Source organism: Beta vulgaris, chromosome 3 (genome assembly GCF_026745355.1).
Source record: "Beta vulgaris subsp. vulgaris cultivar EL10 chromosome 3, EL10.2, whole genome shotgun sequence".
NCBI lineage: Eukaryota > Viridiplantae > Streptophyta > Magnoliopsida > Caryophyllales > Amaranthaceae > Beta > Beta vulgaris.
The window spans coordinates 16770328-16789911 of record NC_079204.1 but is presented as its reverse complement, the minus strand read 5'-3'; the positions used below and the strand labels follow the sequence as shown (position 1 = coordinate 16789911).

Sequence of the window (19584 nt, the reverse complement as noted above, 5' to 3'; positions counted from 1 at the left end):
TTAATTACCATATACAAATCATGAACTACCCATCGTGATCATTGTCAATAGGAAAACACATACCATCTTCAATAGGAAAATGTACGTTTTTCAGAGCAGTGTAGTGTTATTCTGCCATAAATTCTCTCTCTCTACTTTCTCTATCTAAAAGTTTCCTTTTCTACTCTTGATACCTGACTTAAGTTTCGAAGAGGGAAATACCATCCAAACCTCCATGGTGGGTTCCTTTATGCAGGTCCGAAAGTGGAGCTCAGGTTCTGGTTTGGGTCCAGGTGTTGTTGCACAAGTTTCCTATTAAAGAACCTATTGTTGGGGATAGTAGTACTGTTTTACGAGTTTAGCACTACGTAACAAGTACCCTATACATTCTTTTTTTTTGACGAGAAAGTACCCTATACATTCTTAAGGTATCATTTGGGTATTTTCATGCTAAAATTGTGTTAGATTAACTTAGTCATACCAATTAATGAGATACCATTTAATAATAAACTTAGCTACAATATTTAATTGAATGCTAAAAATATAAAATTATATATTGCAATAAAAATATAAGAAATTAATATATAATGACAAATATTTTCTCCGTTCTTTTTCTACTACAACAATAGGTCTGGAAATGGTTTTATGCAAATAAAAAATGGGTAGTTTAGATAGAGGTATCCCGTTGATTAACTTGAGTAGGAAATAAGTAAATCCTTAATAAAGTAAACATAAATTTATGAGGTAAGTTGAGTAATTAATGATGATTTAATTAACATAAAGTAAAAACAATATTGTCAATTATAATTTTTTTTTATATCAGAAGTATAATGGATTCATTCCAATAGATGAAACTAGCCAAAATGATAATTGTTGCAATAGAAAGCAAAAAGGAGGAAAACTCGAATCTATACAAATATATTAAAAGGCGTGCGAAAACAAGAAAATGTGCCATGTGGCGCTCTCCCTAGGGAAGTTTAGTTCATGTAATCCATGTACAATAAAAAAATTAAGAAAGTGCATAGTATAAGGTTTGATCCCGAGACCTCAAATATATATACTAAAGTTTTAATTACTAGGCTAACTTGTATTTAGTGTTATTATCATAAAGTAATATATTAATAAATGAAATTTTTTTCTTACCCGTGGCATAGCCCGGGCCTAATAACTAGTTATATACATAAATAGAATGGACTTGAAAACTCTCATCTATATGTATATATAAAGTAGAATCCTTCAGGCCACGTGTCGCAAAGTTAGAGCTTTCAACCCCACGTGGCATGATGTGGCATGCTCCGTTGATCAGTATTCCTCGAAGCTCAATGAGAGTGTCCACGTGTCAAAGCAATCAAAGAGTGTGAAATTCCCATAATCACAGATATCCCTTCCCTTAATCACGCATATAATTGATTCAGTAATCTATATAGTTGACGTCAATTACGGATTTTAATTGATACGTTATCTATATAATTAAGGAAACAGTTATGTCAATCACGTAATCTATGTAATTGATACACTTAAATTGCCTAATCACGCATATAATTGATTCAGTAATCTATATAATTGACGTCAATTACAGATTTTAATTGATACGTAATCTATATAATTAAGGAAACAGTTATGTCAATCACGTAATCTATGTAATTGATACACTTAAATTGCCTAATCACGCATATAATTTTGGCATCATTATCATCAAATCTTTATATACATCATCAATACTAAATCATTGCCAAATTAGATTCATTTGATTGATACGAAAAACGTCACTTATGGAAAGAATTTTAAAATCTCAATCAATCTTTATTTTTGAATTTTTATTGTCAATCAACCTTATTTTTGGGATTTTAATAAAAATTATGTTATGTACAAAATTACAAGTATAAATAGACATGATATCATAGCTTACCACTACTCACTGCATAACCTTAAAATTACATTCAACCTGATATACCTCACCACATGGAATATGTAGCATTTTTATTTATACTAAGATCTTTGTCTCTCTTCTCCTCGAATGTTAGAAGAAAAGTAATTGTAGGTTTATTATTTAATTTATTTTGATAAGGCGCTATGCAATATACTATATACTTTCCCTTCAACTTCATTGTACGCAAGCTTATTATTTTTGTCATTTATTGTTTCTCCCTCATCTTTATCATTAGCACCACAACAATGGCAACTTTAAAGCTTTGTCTAATCTGACGGTTATGGCGATTTTACGATTTAGAAATTTGATCATTTATCCGGGAAACAACAATAACATCAAGACATCTCCGAATGCAAAAATAGCTGAAACAAGAGATGCATTTAGGTCTTCTTGTGAAGGTAGTAACTTAGCTTTTGATGAAACAAAAAGCAGCATGAAAAACAATGTTTCAATGTAGGAGTCGTATTTCATCACTGCCCGTATCTGGACTAGAAAATGGGAAGAATAATCTCTACTCTTTATTAAGGAATGCTTTGTTGAACTAAAACTCATGGTTAGAGACACTCAGCTAAGCTTATTCTGGCGAAATTACGTGATCAAGACCAAAGGCGGGTGAGGATTTTATAGGCAGTTAGCTAAGGAATAAAATTGGGAAGTTGAGGATTGCAAGCTCTATAAGAACTGTGATTTCGAAGATTATTGTTGCGTATAAATGGTGTATGGTGATGCTGTTTTGGTTTTCTGAGATACTCCCTCCCATCTAGAAGTAGTTGTTATTCATAGGATATACTTCCTTCGTTTCGTTTTAAATGCAACAAATAAATATTTAGATAAACCTAGCATAGTATGTAAATGCTTGCAAATGTAATCAAGAACTTATGTTCTTCTTATCATTTATGTCATAATTATAATTAGATGTTTATTTTGTAATAAATTTCATTAATATATTGTTTAAGTGTTGTATCCGTATTGTCTCATCGATATATAGGCAATTGTTTTTTAAATGTAAGTTTTTTTTAATTTCGTACTACATCAATCAGTTATATTTAGTTATCATGTAGATGACAACAATAATGTAATTTTCATTAAATTATATGAAGTAGTAAAAAAGGTTTACTTTTTGGAGAAAATAATTATTTGCTTGGTAAACGAAATTGTTTTTGAACTCAAGCATTAAAATAGTTTAAAAATAGAGTTGATTAGTAGGCGATTTTTGTTTTTTTCAAAATAAGTAAATGTAAAAAAACCTGTCAACTAAAACTTGCCTTTCAAATTTATTTTGAATAAGTCATATCTTTGGTAAAATATACATTTTAACAAGTTTTAAAAGGTAAATAATTATAATTGCACATTTTTAAAATTTAGCATATATTAGGATCTATTTTATTTAGGAAAATGAACATTCACAAAATAAATCTTATGAAAATAAATTTATTGTACAAAAAATCATGTAATATAGGTACGTTTAATAATATATACTTCATAAAGAGCAACATATATATAATGTATTCTTGATGCCTAAATTTATTGTACTTATAAATAAGTTATTTACACAACTTATATGATTTGAAATTTTATAAAGCCAAATAGTCTAAACTAATTCTTACTATGAAGCCTCAATATCAAAATATATGTATAATTAATAGAACGTCTTCCCAAAGAAATTATCGTTGATATTATTTCACGTGTTGGAGCTTATTCTATCAACGATTTATTCAGGTGCAAACTAAGGTACGATACATGTTCAACAAATTATTCATATGTTTTCAAATTATTTATAAATAACGTCTATACACAATCATACATTCTTTTAATATAGTTGCAAGACACTCAATATTATTTGTGAGGATGACAAAGTTCTACAAAAGTTATCAATAGAAAGCTTGCTAAGCGTATCGTGGGATTACATTAATAAGATGGGTTTTTTATTTACACGATGTTTAGAGTGCAACAACCTTGAGGCTATTGTTCGAGTTGGAATGATAACTTTTTTACAATAATTTCTACATAATATTTATAAATTGATAGGCCTTGAAATACACATTATAAAACTATGATATTTGATGTTTTTGCATGTCTATTTTACATTGTTTTATTCATATATTTATATGTTTTTTATAGGTATACTTTTTTACTTATTTTAGATAACTTTTTTAAATTTCATTATAATTGATCACATTTATAAATATAATAGATTATTGTGTTAACTTTCCTTTATCTACTCATAATTTTGAAAATCGTGATTTTTGGTTGAAATGGATGTTAATAATGACTATTGAGATTTATTAAATTTGTACGCAACCATTAAATAAAGTATGTATTTAATTTTTTTTTGAATTATAATATCTCTATATCTAAAACAAAATCCTTGAAGCCACATGGTATGAAGTTAGAGAATTTTTCAATGAAGCTAAAAAATTGAGTCATCAAACAAAATGGTAGATATCACTTGGTGAAGGAACACAAAAGATTATGAAGATAATTTTAGTCAAAAAACAAAAAAGATCAAAGGAAAGTTCAGTTGATAACATCATAACATTATGGTTCAGATTTAAGGATTTCTTTAGATCTCAATGGGAAGAAAAATAGGTAACTATTTGATAACTTAAATAAAGTTTGTAGATGATTATGAGATTTCATTTATGCAATTATGATATATTAAAGAAGGAAGAAAGTTAGGAAACTCTTTATATCTCAATAAATATATGTTAAGATTATAACATAATTAAAATTAGTTTCATCATAAGTGGAGCATAATCACCTAGAACTAATGCATAACCAAGATCGAACTAGATCTATTCTATTACATGAAATTTTCAAATGTAAAGAAATGGGTTGGTTATTTTATTGAAACACTTATCGAATCGTATTAATCATACTATAAGTTTAAATATTGACAAATCCAAACTTGGCGTGTTAAATTTCTTTAACACCTATATATTCAGATAATGATTTTTATAGTGGAACTAAATAAATGTCTATAATACCCCTTTGTTCTAGAGATAGGCGATAGGTTAATGTCAAGTATAAATTGAAGTCAATATTTTTGTTCAATTTGAAGTTAATTGTATGATTAGTGGGGTGGCTATGGAAATAAAATTAAATGGATGAGGGTGGTTTATATTTAAGGTTGGTTTACATTGAGTAGGGCAAAACAATACGAAAAATAGTACATGCTAAATTCTGATTTTACTAAGTTGCATAATAGAGATGTGGTTTAATTTAGTGTGCATTTAGGTCGAGTAGGACCACTTTCTATTAGTAAGTTATGATAATTATGATAATCATAATTCTTTATGTTATTCGCTTATAATTTTTTAAAGAAAAATCATAATTTTGTACACCGTATGATATTCTGTTAGATGAAACAAAATTACCTATAATGTTTCAAAAAAGGCAGTTTCCTTTGACAGTATTAAAAATTAAGTACAGTCTCTATCAAATGGTGGGTTTGTATCTCCAAGATCAGTTCTCAGCTATGACTAATTTTACGTAGCCATTTCTAGAGTTAGGAGTAAAAAATGCCTAATAGTATTAATTTATGAGGAAGAACATGGAATGTCTAATACTACGATTAATGTAGTAGATAAACAAATCTTCAAAAACATATCAGTTATGTATCTGCTAAACAACTTTATAATTAATATAAAGGCGTCCTTTTATCATACAAAAAGATTTTGAATGAGTAGACGTAAAGAATCATTTATAATATATTCTCAAGGAGCTGATATATAAACATTCTTATTAAGCTGAATAATTCCCGTGCATTATGCACGGGTTCACGCGATCCACAATGATATTAACTACACCAACTGCTAAACACACGGGTCATAATCCATTTTCAAAGTATTTTAATACATGATTACAAAAAATTCAAACCACAAGATACAATTCATACAATGATTTAGGAAAAACATCATAAAATCTTAGATTTATGGAACAAATTTACGTGCATTTTGCACGGGTCTAATAGAAAATTAAAATTTATATTTATGTATATACTTATTTTTTATATTCCTAAATTTTATATCACCAATTTATAGATGAATGGGTTAAATATTTTCACCCTGATTTTAGGAGAAATAACATAAAATCTTAAATTTATAAAATAAAATACTGCAGCTGCACAAGTATAAAATTAAAACCATGGCTTAGCGGGCAGCGACCAGTGGTGGCCAAATATGATGCATTGGTGGTGCAAGAAGGCATAATAAGACTGTCATAAGTGGTTGCTGAAGCCGATGTATGGTTGAATGTGATTGTAGTGCGAATTGTAATTTTATTTGAGACACTATGGGAAGCAATAGACAGAGCAAAGACTATTTCTATCAACTCTTTTTAAAAATATATGTGGGTCATGTAATCCACCATTACATTAAGTACACAACTGCTAAACACACGGGTTATAAGTCAGTTTCTAAAATAATCTCAATACATGATTATTAAATTTTAAATCACAAGTTATTATTCACCACCATGATTTTAGGACAAACTTCTTAAAATCTTCAATTTATATATAAAAATAATTTCTTGTGCAGCTCGCACAATTCACGGGAAGTTACTGTTATTTCCGAAAGCAATGTCGGAGAAAAAGTATTTATCCCAAGAATAACACTAAGTCATGTTTTCCGTCATGGTCAGCTATATGTCGCTATTTCCCGAGCTACGAGCAAAAAAGGACTTAAAATTCTTATTTGTGATAAAGAGAATAATATGTGCAAAACAACTACAAATGTTGTTTATAAGGAAGTGTTCCAAAATGTATAACTTCATACACATTTTTGTAATTTTTCTCATTATAACTTTTATTTATTGTTTCATTAGAAAATTTGTTGTCTATTATTCATTTCATTGGAAATTTTGTCTTATTAAACAAATCCCTTCCCGTGCATTTTTGCACAGGTCTAAAACCTAGTTTACAACCAAAAAAACAAATAAACAACCACCGTGCAGCGCAAAGGGCTTCAAAACCAGTATTTTAATTATAAAAAAAAAAAGGAAGAAAAACATAGAATAGAAGAAGATCGTAACCTCCCCGCAAAAAAAAAAAGAGTTCGTAACCCTAACTCTCCAATTTACAATCCGAAGAATTTGCTGTAATTACAAAAGAAATTCCATCTTTCTCTACCGATTTACTGATTTACCGATTACATATTACATATTACGGAAAGTTCGATTTCCTGCATCAATTCCAGTTATTTTCGAGGAAGATAATTGAAGGAATATTTCGCCTATTCCAAAAAATTGAAGGTAATTTTACTATCTATTATAATTTGTAAGTTTTAAGTGTTAAGAGTTGTAATTTAGCATTAACTATTTCAGGGAGAAATTTCCAATTTAATTCACTAGTATGCGAGTTCAAAAAAAATTAAACCGCTTTGGATACGCCACTGCCTGAGGTTATTCGGCTTTTATAATTAGGGTGCATTTTCTTCACCTTGATTACCCTGAACTTATCTGAACTTAACGGTACTTATCCGAGCTAAATTAAGCTTATCTGAACTTATTTGAACTTATCCGAATTAAGACGAGGTTACATTATGAACTTTGTCATACCTCATGATTAGCTACGATAATCTCCTCATCATATTAATATAACAAATATTTTATATGGAAAGGTGGTAGTTTTGTTGATGCCTCACCTTTGGCTGGTGCTATTGTTGGGTCTGCTCAGGAAAAATTTAGTTTTATGTGATGTCAGTTGGTACAATATTGAAATTGATGTGATTGACATCTTTAAAAGAGTGATTTTTTCGTTTCATGTTTATCTTGATAATTCCACTGTATTTGAGCAATGAAATATATCAAGGATAGAGATAGGGAAGGTTTATTAGGTCAAATGTTATCAGGTGCGGATTATGTTGGCATAGCTCGTATGGATGATTGTAAGGCCTGGACCTTAGATTGGGTGTGTGGCCTCTTATGATTTAACAAAGGTGGTCAAATGGATCTTTTTGTTTTGTTATGGTAGTCTGATTAGAATATCGTAATACTGCAACAGCTAGGAAAACTAGAACAGGAACTACTCTAAGTGATAGCTTACCTTACATATATTCGTTTCTTCCTGTATGTATCAGTACATATCACTTGTGAAAAACTGTGGAAATTTGGAAATCTTGTGTTGTACAATAGTTCTTATAAATTGTCACTTGGACACAAATAGGATTGTTAGACATGAGTATCTGTGTCTGATTTGAATACCCAAGCGTATGCCCAACCATATCTCAAATTTTTGATGTGGACACTTACTCCTAAAAATTGGAAATGGGTTCATGGTTCATGGACTAGACTAATTATAAAGTTTCAATGTTCTAAAAAGATTTTCACATGTTTTGGTATATTGACGATTCTAACTGATAATTAAACTGTATGGGCAGTGGCTTTAGCCTTTAAGCCCATGTCAGAGTGTTAAATGTCCTAGGGACTTTAGATAAAAGAAGGATCAAGGTAGCATAATTAAATGATCAAATAATCAAATAAATAAAAACTATAAATATCAATGGTGGTTCTTTAATATAGTTTTTAATATGGGTTTAAATATAAAAAGGTTTCTAATCACAACTCTGTAGTTATTTAGTGCCCCTAAAATGATCCCATGTTCCACCCAAATTTCCATGAAACTAGAGCTCCCTCCTTCCTAAGCTCTAATTTTCTTTCCTTTTCTCTTACTCGATCCTTCTCACCTCTGTTTGTGTCAATTATGATTTTTGGGCAAAGCCGTTTTCATGGCTGTAGCTGAGTGTGGCAGTATATTTGTCTCTCTTTAATTTTCAATTTCAATCACAATTTCACTTTTCCTCATATTGATTCTTGAGTATGACCCTTTTGCTTTGAATATGTTTAATGTTCTATATTTGTGGTAATTTTTTATTATTAGTATAAAGTATCAGCTGTTGTTGATTGCAAAGCTACTTCTTGTCTTATGGATAAACTCTGGCTGTTTGCTCATTCGTTGATGCTCTAGTATCTTGAGTTTTATATCATATGCACCTAAAATTGCATTTTGTGGAACTTTATGTACTCCATGGGTTCATTAGGTGTTGGTGCTGGAATGGCCTCAGTAATTTTATTACTGGGTTGGTGGTTCCCTGTGGGGTTTACATTCTTCATTAAACTTTTACTAGGTATTCTGTGTCAATTTCTTTGTTTGATGGTAATATGTGCACAGCTTTGTGGCTGAGCTAGCTTGTCGGCTTCCAGATGCATTCTATTTTGGAAACTATAAACAGCTTAACGAACCTGTTTAAAGATACCTAATAAGTTGTTCTTTTTACTAGTCTCCACCCATTGTCCCTTGCCTGCTTCGAGTCCTGTTATTAACTCAATTTTATTATTTTATACCGTGCCTTGGTTAATTCGCCTCATGTATCAGGATTGCTTGTGTTAATTTGTGATCTAATAGCCGTATTTTCAATTTCTTTCTGTGTTCCCTGCCCCTTCGTCTTACTTTTCCCCGCCTTGGGCCCTTGGTCAATTCACAGCATCTATCAGGATTGCTTGTGTTACTTCGTGATCCACTCATCCAATATAAGTATTTTCAGTTTCTTTTGTTTGATGACTTTTCCCTGCCTTGGTCAGTCTGCATCATATATCAGGGATTCAGGATTGCTAGTGTTACTTTGTGATCCAATATAAGTATTCTCATTTTCTTTGTGTGTTCCCTTCCCCTTTGTCTTTGTTTGATGAGCCTTAGCCATGGAAATACGGATGTTACTTGCACCGCTGTTAATCTATTACCTGTCATGTGCAGGATTTTCATTAATCCCCCTATCCCAACCAAAAAAAAAAAAGAGAAATAGAATAGATTTTAAAGTTGTAGTTCTTTGTTTTACGACTCATACCCTTGGACCTTTTTCATTTCTATCTATCTGTCTATATGTGTGAATGTGTCAGTCCAGGTCCACTTATTGTTTGCTCAATGCAAATGAGATGAAATGGTCTCTTATAGACTTGGATTTAGGTCGTGAAGAAATGTCCCCCCCCCCCCCTTCTTTTTTGGGGTTCATAGAAAGTGCAGAGGCCTGTATCTCTATTTTATATGGGAAGAGGGGTAGGACACCAAAATATTAGAAACCCCATTTTACCCTCATAACATCTCTATTATAACTACTTCCTTTAATGAAAAAATAATTAAGAAAATACTACTAATATTTAAAAAATAAAAAAAATATTACAAAGAAAACCATCAAGAATTCAAATATTCCTAATTTATTAGAAATAATTAATAATTAATTTACTTTTCTTCATCTCCTAAAAAAATAATTTTGTACGTATGTTCGCACGCATCGCATGCATGTAAAAACTAGTAATGTATGGTTGTATGCAAGTGAGGAAGAAGAACATGATGTTCTGAGCGTAGGAGGCTGGGACTAATGATTTAATATTGGTCAGTGCAGATCAGGGAGCTTCTCTAAGCAGTAAATTTCTCTTACAAGATGGCTGGGACTTCAAGATTTGGTGCCCTTGCACCCAGAACTAAGAATGTGATAGTTGCTGGGGGGCTGACAACTTTTGTCTTTGGAGTGTACTTCTACACCATGCGAGCTGTTGGAGGTACTGATGAACTTCAGGTAGCCATTGATAAGTTTGAAGAAAAGAAACACCATGATGAGGCCAAAGCAAACTAGCACAGAATCTTGATCCTGCACTTATATGGCAACCTGTGGATGATAAAATTTTGAACTTTGTAGCACTAAGTTTTGGCTGGATTCTAAAGTGAACTGTTTTGTTTTGCTGTTGCTATATTTAAAAAAACATGTAGGATTCTACACGGGCTGTAGCTTGACTGATAAAGTATGAGCAAAAATGTTCAACAATTAAAGTATATAGCATAAGGAAATAAGTGCTGTTGAATTTTGCTGAGGACTATTTTGTTTTCCGGATTGAAGAAGTTTGCAAATGTCTAAAAGTTTTGAATCATGCAGTGCATGCAGTGGCGGTAGGTTTGAGTCATACAGGAAAATATAAGAAAGGCTTTTGATAATTTTAGGTTTGATAAGGTGAATAACCAACCACATCTCTTGTAGTTTCTTGGTCTATCATATACTCCCTCTGTTTTTTTTTATCATTCTTACTTTGACTTTGCACGTTTGCCAATGCACGTTTTAAAATATCTTTCATTATATATTAGTAAAAATTATAACGATTGAATTTTAATAAAGTACTAATTGAGACGAATCAAACAAGACCCACATGACTATGTTTTTTCTTATAAATTGAGAACAATTGAAAAGATTCTCTCTATGCATGAATAGTGTCAAGATTCTAAGTGAGAAAGATAAAAAAAAACAGAGGGAGTACTTCATAGGTTAGATGCTTAACAGTATAGGGGAGGATTAGTTGATTCCTACTCTCAAATACCACATTTGGTAAGATTTGAATTCAACACCTCAAGGATCTAAGATTAAAGTCTTGTCAAGTGATCAAATACTACTTGATAATTTTTAAATATAGTTCCCTTTTCTTCATTAACATTTATAAAAAAGCTATAAAGAAAATAAATTATATATTTTAATGTAAAATGTTGATTTGTCTCCATATAGATATTTCAAAAAGAATATCTCGTCTATAATTTGACAGATAGATAATTAAAATTATTAATGATTAAAGCCATACATTTGCAAGTGTAAAAGTCAAAATTTTGGCAAAAAAAGGAGAGAAATTGAGATATTACAACCTTCAATGGACCTCAAGGCTCTTAACTATAATGAAGTGATTTTGATAGCAACTAAAAACTTGTTCCCAAACTTCACTAGCTTGACATAGTCAAATTGAAACTTGATACATAATAAACTTGTCATGTACAATCCCAATCCATGAACTTGACAAACTTAGCAATGTATTCCGAATTTGGCTGAAAAAAAAAGTGTATCATCTAATGCTCATCCGAGTTGTAGCTTGTACATTTGCGAATAAGTATAGCAGATCAACAACGCAGCTGACATTGATAACCCACATGCCAATGTGCAAAATGGCTCGCAAAACGATGTAACTGTAAATCATTCTCCTCAACTAAGCTAAAAATCGAGAACTATATATATTCAACATCCTCGAAGTCTTCCAAATTTATTTCGAAGCACAATGTCAAACAAAATCCTTAGAGCAACCTCAAGTACTGTCATTCATGCCAAGGGTGGTCTTCAATCTTTCTGCAAGGGATGGAAGAGTCTTGACATTGTCGTCAATTGACTGATTAACGCAGGACTCGAGGTCGTTCATGGCATTTGATTGCCCAGGTTGTAGCTTTGCGGACTCGTACCTATCCTGACACACCATTAAAGCTCTTTGCAACCTTTCCTACAATAACCACAACAATGGTAAATGAGTATCAATTATCTGGGTAAAGATGATGGATGTCCTAGAGCATGGAGAATAGAGATGCTTACACAATACAGAGCTAATTATACAGTAACTGAGAGCTGACAGTTACAACATGAGTTGGTGCGAGCACTTTTTAAAACTATTAAGGGTTTGTTCTCTACACCTTAGTTTTACTTATTTTTAGAAAAGTTACGAAAAGAAAAAATAAGAAAAGTTCATAAATCTAAGCAAAAATAAGAGAAGTTCAAAGAAATAAGAAAATTAACATGTAGAGACTTTTTTTTTGTTTTTTGAAACGCATTAACATGGAAAGAGTAGTTCTGAAAAGTTAAGAGAAAAAAATAGAAAGTTAGTCTGAAGAGTTCAGAAAAAACAAGGAACATTCATAAAATTAAAGTTCAAGAAAGTTGAAAAAATGTTCAGAAAAAAAAAAGATAAGGAAAAATACGTTGAAGCAAAGAGACCATCAGTTTGAGAAGCATATATATGAAAAGCTCTATAAAATTTTGCGCTCGCTGAACCTGAAAAAGGAAAGGTCTAGGCCCTATACACATTAGGGTTACAAAAATGCCCCCATTAGACACGTGAAGTAAAATTAAGTGGCCAACGCCTACCGCAGAACGTTAAGAAAACAAGATATGTAGTGATCGAATATATGAAGCAGGTTATTCGATTCCTTGGAGGTGTCATGGAACAGCAACACAGAAAAAAAAAAAGAAAAAAAAAAACTTAGTGACCTGGCCCTTTTTTGCTTTCCTCTCATCTTTATCTTAGATTCCTGCAGATTGCTGAGGCATAAGAATGCCCTAGGGATATTTCTAAAGAGCAATGAGAGATGTTTCCGGTTCATATTACAAAGATGCGCCACTCAGAAAATGAACAGACCAATGAATCAGGACAATGCTTACACAATTAAAAGATACTTGAAGGCTGAAGCTGTCTTAATATAATTTTCCAGAACCAAATAATTAAGTAAACAGATAACGGAGAAAAAATATCTAGTTAACCTTAATAAATAAGGAGGACTGCTTCTCACACTCGAGCATACTTCAATTTTTTTTTTTTTCGGGTGGGGGTGAGAGAGGGGGGGGGGGGTTGCCCATTTATCAATATTCTAGAACCAAAGAAGAGGATCCTAAACTTGCATGAGGACAAGGTGCTACTACAACTGCCAAAGACCTCATGAAGAATTTGAGATGGGTCACTAGAGCTCATTCATTTAACAGACAAGAAGTTAAACCACCAATTCTGGTGTAATTTAACAAGGAAGCTGAACTTGATCGGTTGATCGTTGAGTTTCTTGTTGCTTCAATTGCCACTACATTGGTTGAATTACAAAAGCCATTAAGAATACAGAGCTTGCGAATCTTATATTATATATCAAAGGTACATGTTATGACTATAAGAATAAAGGGCAATAAAAGTCACTTTTGTTTCTCTTTTTATCCGCGTCAAATTGTTAATACAAGAAAATTTAGTAATGTCTGCAATCACCCACCAACATAATGATGTAGCAATACTAGTTTAACACTGACTAAACAAACCAAGTTACGTTCCACTAGTCAAGTAAGAGAGCAGCTCCTATACATTGTTAACAGAGTTCAGCTAGTTGTAGCCAAAGATACATTGCTTCAATAGGTTACTCCCATGAACTAACTAAAATCGCTCTGAGTTCTACGTAAATTTGGTATTTTTGAACAACCAACAAAATGCTGAACATCAAACAATGTGGCTCAGCATGATCTATAAATTATAGGATCAGTTCACTGAAGGAAATTGCAAGAGTTCGTATTCTCCAACAGGAAAGACAATAAATTTGTTAACTTACACAAAGGGATACGAATTACTTCCCTTCATTCTATCATGTATATGTGAGTACAATCATAAAACTTCCAGGTGGGTGACACTACTAAAACTCATGCAGCGATTCCCCTGTATAACATAGAGTGTCCGTTCCATTTAACATATTTTCTGCTACCGTGTTGAATGGTTTGTCCAACAAACCTAATCTTAGAACACGGGGTCAATCTGAACTGGATACTTTATAATTAAAACCTAATACTACCACAAAGAGTGATCACAAAACAGGAGGATCATATCAGAGCTTATTCAGCATAACTTTCTTTGTAAATACTCCAATGCCCTAATTCAAACTAAAATCATAAATCAGCAAGTCCTTTCCACACACATTCATTTCAAACCATTACAAAAAGATACCCATTTCACCAAAAAGGATCACACTGCAAATACATAATCAACAAACATGAAGCTGCTCTTATTACGCAAGCGAATATCTCAAATCAAGGAGCTTCTTCCTTCAACCACAGAAATCCCAATTTCTATATAAAGTTATTAACAACAATAATTCATAGTATTCCATCCAAACCCAGCTATAACAGTCAAAGGTTTCCTCAGTGTATAATGCAGATAAATTCACCCAAAAAAATCATTAAAAAAAAGTTCCAACATTTCCAGTAAACAATAAAAGTTAAAAATCCTGAATATGAGTTTCTTCCTACTAAATTACTAAAATATAAATCAATTGCATACCTGAAATTTAGCCATTTCACCTTCAACAAGATTCTGAGCTTGCAAAACAGGAACACTACAATGCTCAACACAGTTGCTTATTTCGTCGTGTGTTCGACTCCTATCAAAGCAACTATATGCACATTTGAAGTATGCTTGCTGAATATTAAAGTACCAGAGCAAGTAAATTATTTGGATTTTCTGAAACATTTACACCTGAAATTCACTCTAAAAAAATATACCCAGAAAAATCGAGAATACCTGGAGAGTGAAATTGATGTGATCTTGAACCCCAGAAAGTTGTTTTTGGGCAGATGAATTAACTTCATTGAGTTTTCTTCTTAATCTTTCCGTCACAATTTGTTCTTCAGCACCTGCAATGTGGTTCATCTTTCTCTTTCTTTGGGACTTTCTTTGCAAGAAGGGTTTAGGGTTTTTACTTGGTTGCTTTGCGGATTTGGAGTTTAATTTATATCTTTGATACTCAATACTCAATGCTCTTAAAAAATCACTTTTAGAGTTTTGATTAGTCAAAAATTCTAAAAGGGTGTTTGGTAAAAGAGAGTTTTAAAGAGAGTTTTGGAATAAAAACTCTCAAAATGAAAAAGAAGTTTTTTCTTTAGAAGATTAGGTTAAAGAATGTTCAACGACTTTTTTTGCCTTTAATAATAATACTAAATATATGTATTAAAATGTCTATAAATGTCATTTCAAACAAACAAATGGCTATAAATTTTTTTTTGACTTAAACGACGAGAATATATTAATAATTAGGTCAGAGCCCTGTTTAAGATTACAATACCACTAGAAGTGCCACCTAAGTTCGGTTCCTCACAGTTATCAATATTCATAAGTTTAATACAAGCCAGGTGGGGGGTAGAAATACATTCAATCTCAAAAGCATTACGAGAATCTGTTCTAGCCACTCTTGCCAGTTCGTCTGCTGGCCCATTTGCTTCTCTCTTTTCATGCACTAGTATTCCTCCGTCCTGCTCTAGGAGTGTCCTGCAACATTTTTTAATATTAGTTAGAAAGTCTTTAATGTCTTCTTTTTCGTTGATCTCATCTACTGCTTGCTTGCAGTCAGACGCTATGATGAGGTTTTTCCAATCTTCTTTTCGCGCCCATTGGAGGCCGTAAAGGATAGCTTGAGCTTCAGCTTCTTTCGAATTTCTGCAGTATGTCTTTGCTACGAAACCTTTGATCCATCTTCCTGTATGATTCCTGCATAACCCTCCTATACCTGTAGCACAAGTCAAAGGCAAATACGATGCATCTACATTGATTTTATTCAGACCAGTGGGGGGTGGTACCCATCTTTGAGCTGTTGGGTTTTGGGTTCCTGTAGGAGAATTGTTTGGTTGGGAAAAGAACCATTCTTGGGCCAACCAGGTCAAGTTTTTTATGAAAAAATCCTCATTTTCGCTTTGTTTATTAAAAATCCATTTGTTCCTTCTTTTCCAAATTTCCCAAATCGAAAACGAGAACAAGACGTTCCAGGGTATTTGACCATGACGTATGTCACTGAGAGCAAGATTTCCTCCTAGCCACTCGCGGAGGTTTTGGCTATTGGGCCAGGAAGGACTACTTAACTTGTTCCAAACGCTACAAACTCTCGGGCAATCTCTAAGAATGTGGATCATATTTTCTTTCGGGTGGAAGCACATAGGACACTCCGGGGTAGGAGCGCAAGATCTGACAAACAGGTTTTCCTCGGTTGGGTTTCTCTCCCACCACGTTTGCCAAAGGAAAAATTTCATTTTAGGGTGATCTGGAGCATTCCAGGCGATGCTCCAGTCGCTTTGTAAGTGTTCGTGATTTTTTTGGCGAGAACTTTGAATATAGGTTAAGGCTTCTTTATTCGAGAACTTTCCTTTGGAAGACCAAGATGAGAAGAGGAGGTCTGATTCGTTAGTTAAGATAACAGCTTGGGCCAGATTTCTCAACTCACTCGGCAGATTTGGGGGAAGATAGTCAATGTTAACTCGGTTGTTCCTGGATCTCTCGGCTAGGGCTTTTGATTCCTCTCCCTTTTCTGATTAGGTGATTCCTTAGAGGGGTATTGCCAATCCATTTATCATACCAAAAATTTATCTCTTTTCCCGATCCCGGATTCCAGATTAGACTATCCTTATAGTAGTTCCAGCCCTTCCCTATGTTTTTCCATATGAATGAACCCTTCTTGAAAGAAATCGGACCTTCCTTTTTCCTTAAGTATTTTTCCGCCATAAACTTAGCTGCCCAATTTCTCTGATTATCCAAATTCCAACATTGCTTAGTTAAACCTAGGATGTTCAGGTCCTCGTTTGTTCTAAACCCCAGGCCTCCCAATGATTTGGGTTTTCAGATGGTTTCCCAAGCAACCCAGCTGATCCCTTTTTTTCCTTATTCCCCCACAGAAATTTTGCCGAGATACTATCCATTTTTTTTGTGATTGATTTCGGAAACAGGATTCCTTGCATAAAATATCTAGGAATTGATTGGAGGGTGGTGGAGATCAGAAGGGCTCGACCTGCTTTAGAAAGGGAATTTGCTTTCCATAGGGATAGTTTCTTTGATAGTTTCTCCACTAAGTTATGCAGGTGCGTTTTTGCTGGCATTTTGCTAGAGAGAGGGAAGCCCAAGTACACTCCCAAGTCTTTTGCTGCTAGAACATCTAACTCTTGTTCAAATTCATCTATGATCTCATGGGAAGTGTTTGGTGAGAAGTAAATTTTGCTTTTAGAATTATTCGTCTTCTGGCCAGAGATTTTGAAAAAGGTGTCAAGTGTTTCAGTAATTGCAGTCAAAGTTTGGTTATTTGCCTCCCCAAATAAAATTAAGTCGTCTGCAAATATTAAGTGAGAGATATTCGTGCTACCCCCTCTAACTCTAAAAGGCTTCCATTTATTATTCTCGCAACTTAAGTGGATTAGACGGGAGAGCATTTTCATGCAGATTATAAAAATGTAGGGAGAAAGAGGATCTCCTTGTCTAATTCCCCTGGTTGGTTTGAATTCTTTCGAAGGCTGGCCATTAATCAGTATGGAGGTAGATGTTGTTGTTATGCATTCCATGCAAAGGTTTGTGGTCTTTTCGTCAAACCCAAGGTTTACAAGGCTTGTTCTAATGAAGTCCCACTCCAGCCTATCATACACTTTCTCTAGGTCTATCTTCATTGCAAAGGTCCCTTTTTCCCCTTTTTTTTTTTACCCATTGAGTGCATAATTTCGGATGCTATAATAAAATTCACGTCCGTTCCCCTACCCGCTATAAAACTATTTTGATTAGGGGAGATGATCTTTGATAGAATGGGTCGCATTCTCTTCACTAGGATTTTTGAGATGATCTTGAAGGAAGAGTTAACCAGGCTAATGGGGAGAAATTGAGAAATTCTCTCCGGATTTTCCGATTTGGGGATTAGAGCTACCAAAGTTTTGTTGAGCTCTTCCGGGACTTTACCAGAGAGAAAGACCTTTTGAATTAAATTAGTGCAGTCCAAACTTATTGTATCCCAAAAGTTTTCTAAAAAGATTGCGTGGATTCCGTCTCTTCCCGGGGTTTTTAGGCTTCCTATACTAAAAAGGGCTTCTTTTACTTCCAAGAGAGAAGGGGTTTCCGTACAACTATAGCTTCTTTCCTGCTTTTCGCACAACTCTAAAAGGACTTTGTTTGAGGAAATTTTTTCAGTTGTGAAGAGATTTTGAAAGAAATTCAGAATATGGTCTTCAATCCCTTGCTCTTCCCATAATTCTCTCCCACAATCTGTTTTAAGGAATTCTATTTTGTTCCTTTTCCTTCGGATAATAGTTGACGTGTGGAAAAAGTTAGTGTTTATGTCCCCGTCCATAATCCAATTTGTTCTCGCTCTCAGAGCCCAAAAGCTTTCTTCCTGATCCAGGATTATTTCAAGATCGTTTCTGAGTTTTTCTTCCAACTCAATCAAGAAAGCTTTATTGGGGTCTAGGTCAATAGCCCTTTGGATACCATTTATTCTCGCTAACAAATTTTTCTTTTTTTTAAAAATATTTCCTTGACTTTGATTGGCCCAGTTTAACATTAAATGCGAAATATTATCCAATTTCTTTTGAAAATCCGAATGGTCAATTTCCCAGTTTTGAATTATGAACTGATCAAACCTCGGTTCAAGGAGCCATGAGGTTTCAAATTTGAAGGTTTTTGTTGTCTTCTTTTTGTGGGGAATGTTGGGTTTAGTGTTTAGGATTATTGGGTTATTGTCTGAACTTAGTCTTTGTAGATGATGCACTGCCGATTCCGGGAAAGTTGTGATCCAAAGGTTGTTCACCCAAGCACGGTCAAGTCTTTCAAAAACCGGGTTCTTTTTTAGCAATCTGTTAATTGTTACAAATACATTTATAAAAAAAAGTTGTCAAATCAGCAGTTAAATTTGCTGAAAAGAAAGTTAAAACGCTTAACAGCAAACTCTAAACTCTATTTGCCAAACAGGGCCAAATTTTAGGCATTGTTTGGTAATTGGTTGTTGGAGGTAGGTGGTTGGTTGTTTTATTTGGCTAGTTTGACTGGCAGTTTGTATTGGCTGTTTGTGTTGATTGGGTGACTATTTTTGTTTTGTGAACTTATTTGGTAAAATTGGCTTTTGGTTGATGGTTGTTACACTATGACATGACCATTACGAACATTGATTTTCTTCATTCAACTTATACGAAAGACATAATAATAATAATAATAATAATAATAATAATAATAATAATAATAATAATAATAATAATAATAATAATAATAATAATAATAATAATAATAATAATAATAATATAATAATAATAATATTATTATTATTATTATTATTATTATTATTATTATTATTA

At 32.9% G+C, this 19584-nt stretch overlaps 2 protein-coding genes across 4 annotated transcripts; one reads left to right on the top strand and one right to left on the bottom strand.

The window, feature by feature from the left end:
* The first annotated feature begins 6821 nt into the window (after positions 1–6821).
* LOC104889013 (hypothetical protein) lies at positions 6822–10762 on the top strand. Of its 3 annotated transcripts, none has more exons than XM_048641201.2 (2): positions 6822–7159; positions 10301–10762. In XM_048641201.2, the coding sequence occupies exon 2, from the start codon at positions 10345–10347 to the stop codon at positions 10534–10536; it is 192 nt and encodes a 63-aa protein (XP_048497158.1). In that variant the 5' UTR covers positions 6822–7159; positions 10301–10344; the 3' UTR covers positions 10537–10762. The 3 variants fall into 3 exon arrangements, with proteins under 3 accessions (XP_048497158.1, XP_048497159.1, XP_010672443.2); XM_048641202.2 differs by having other exon boundaries at positions 6822–7184; positions 10306–10762; XM_010674141.4 differs by having other exon boundaries at positions 6825–7159; positions 10306–10762.
* A 909-nt stretch (positions 10763–11671) lies between these two features.
* Positions 11672–15222, bottom strand: LOC104889012 (uncharacterized). The gene is made up of 3 exons (XM_010674138.3): positions 15020–15222; positions 14780–14917; positions 11672–12205 (listed from the first exon to the last, which is right to left on the bottom strand). The coding sequence occupies exons 1-3, from the start codon at positions 15146–15148 to the stop codon at positions 12017–12019; spliced, it is 456 nt and encodes a 151-aa protein (XP_010672440.2). The 5' UTR covers positions 15149–15222; the 3' UTR covers positions 11672–12016.
* Positions 15223–19584: the final 4362 nt, after the last annotated feature.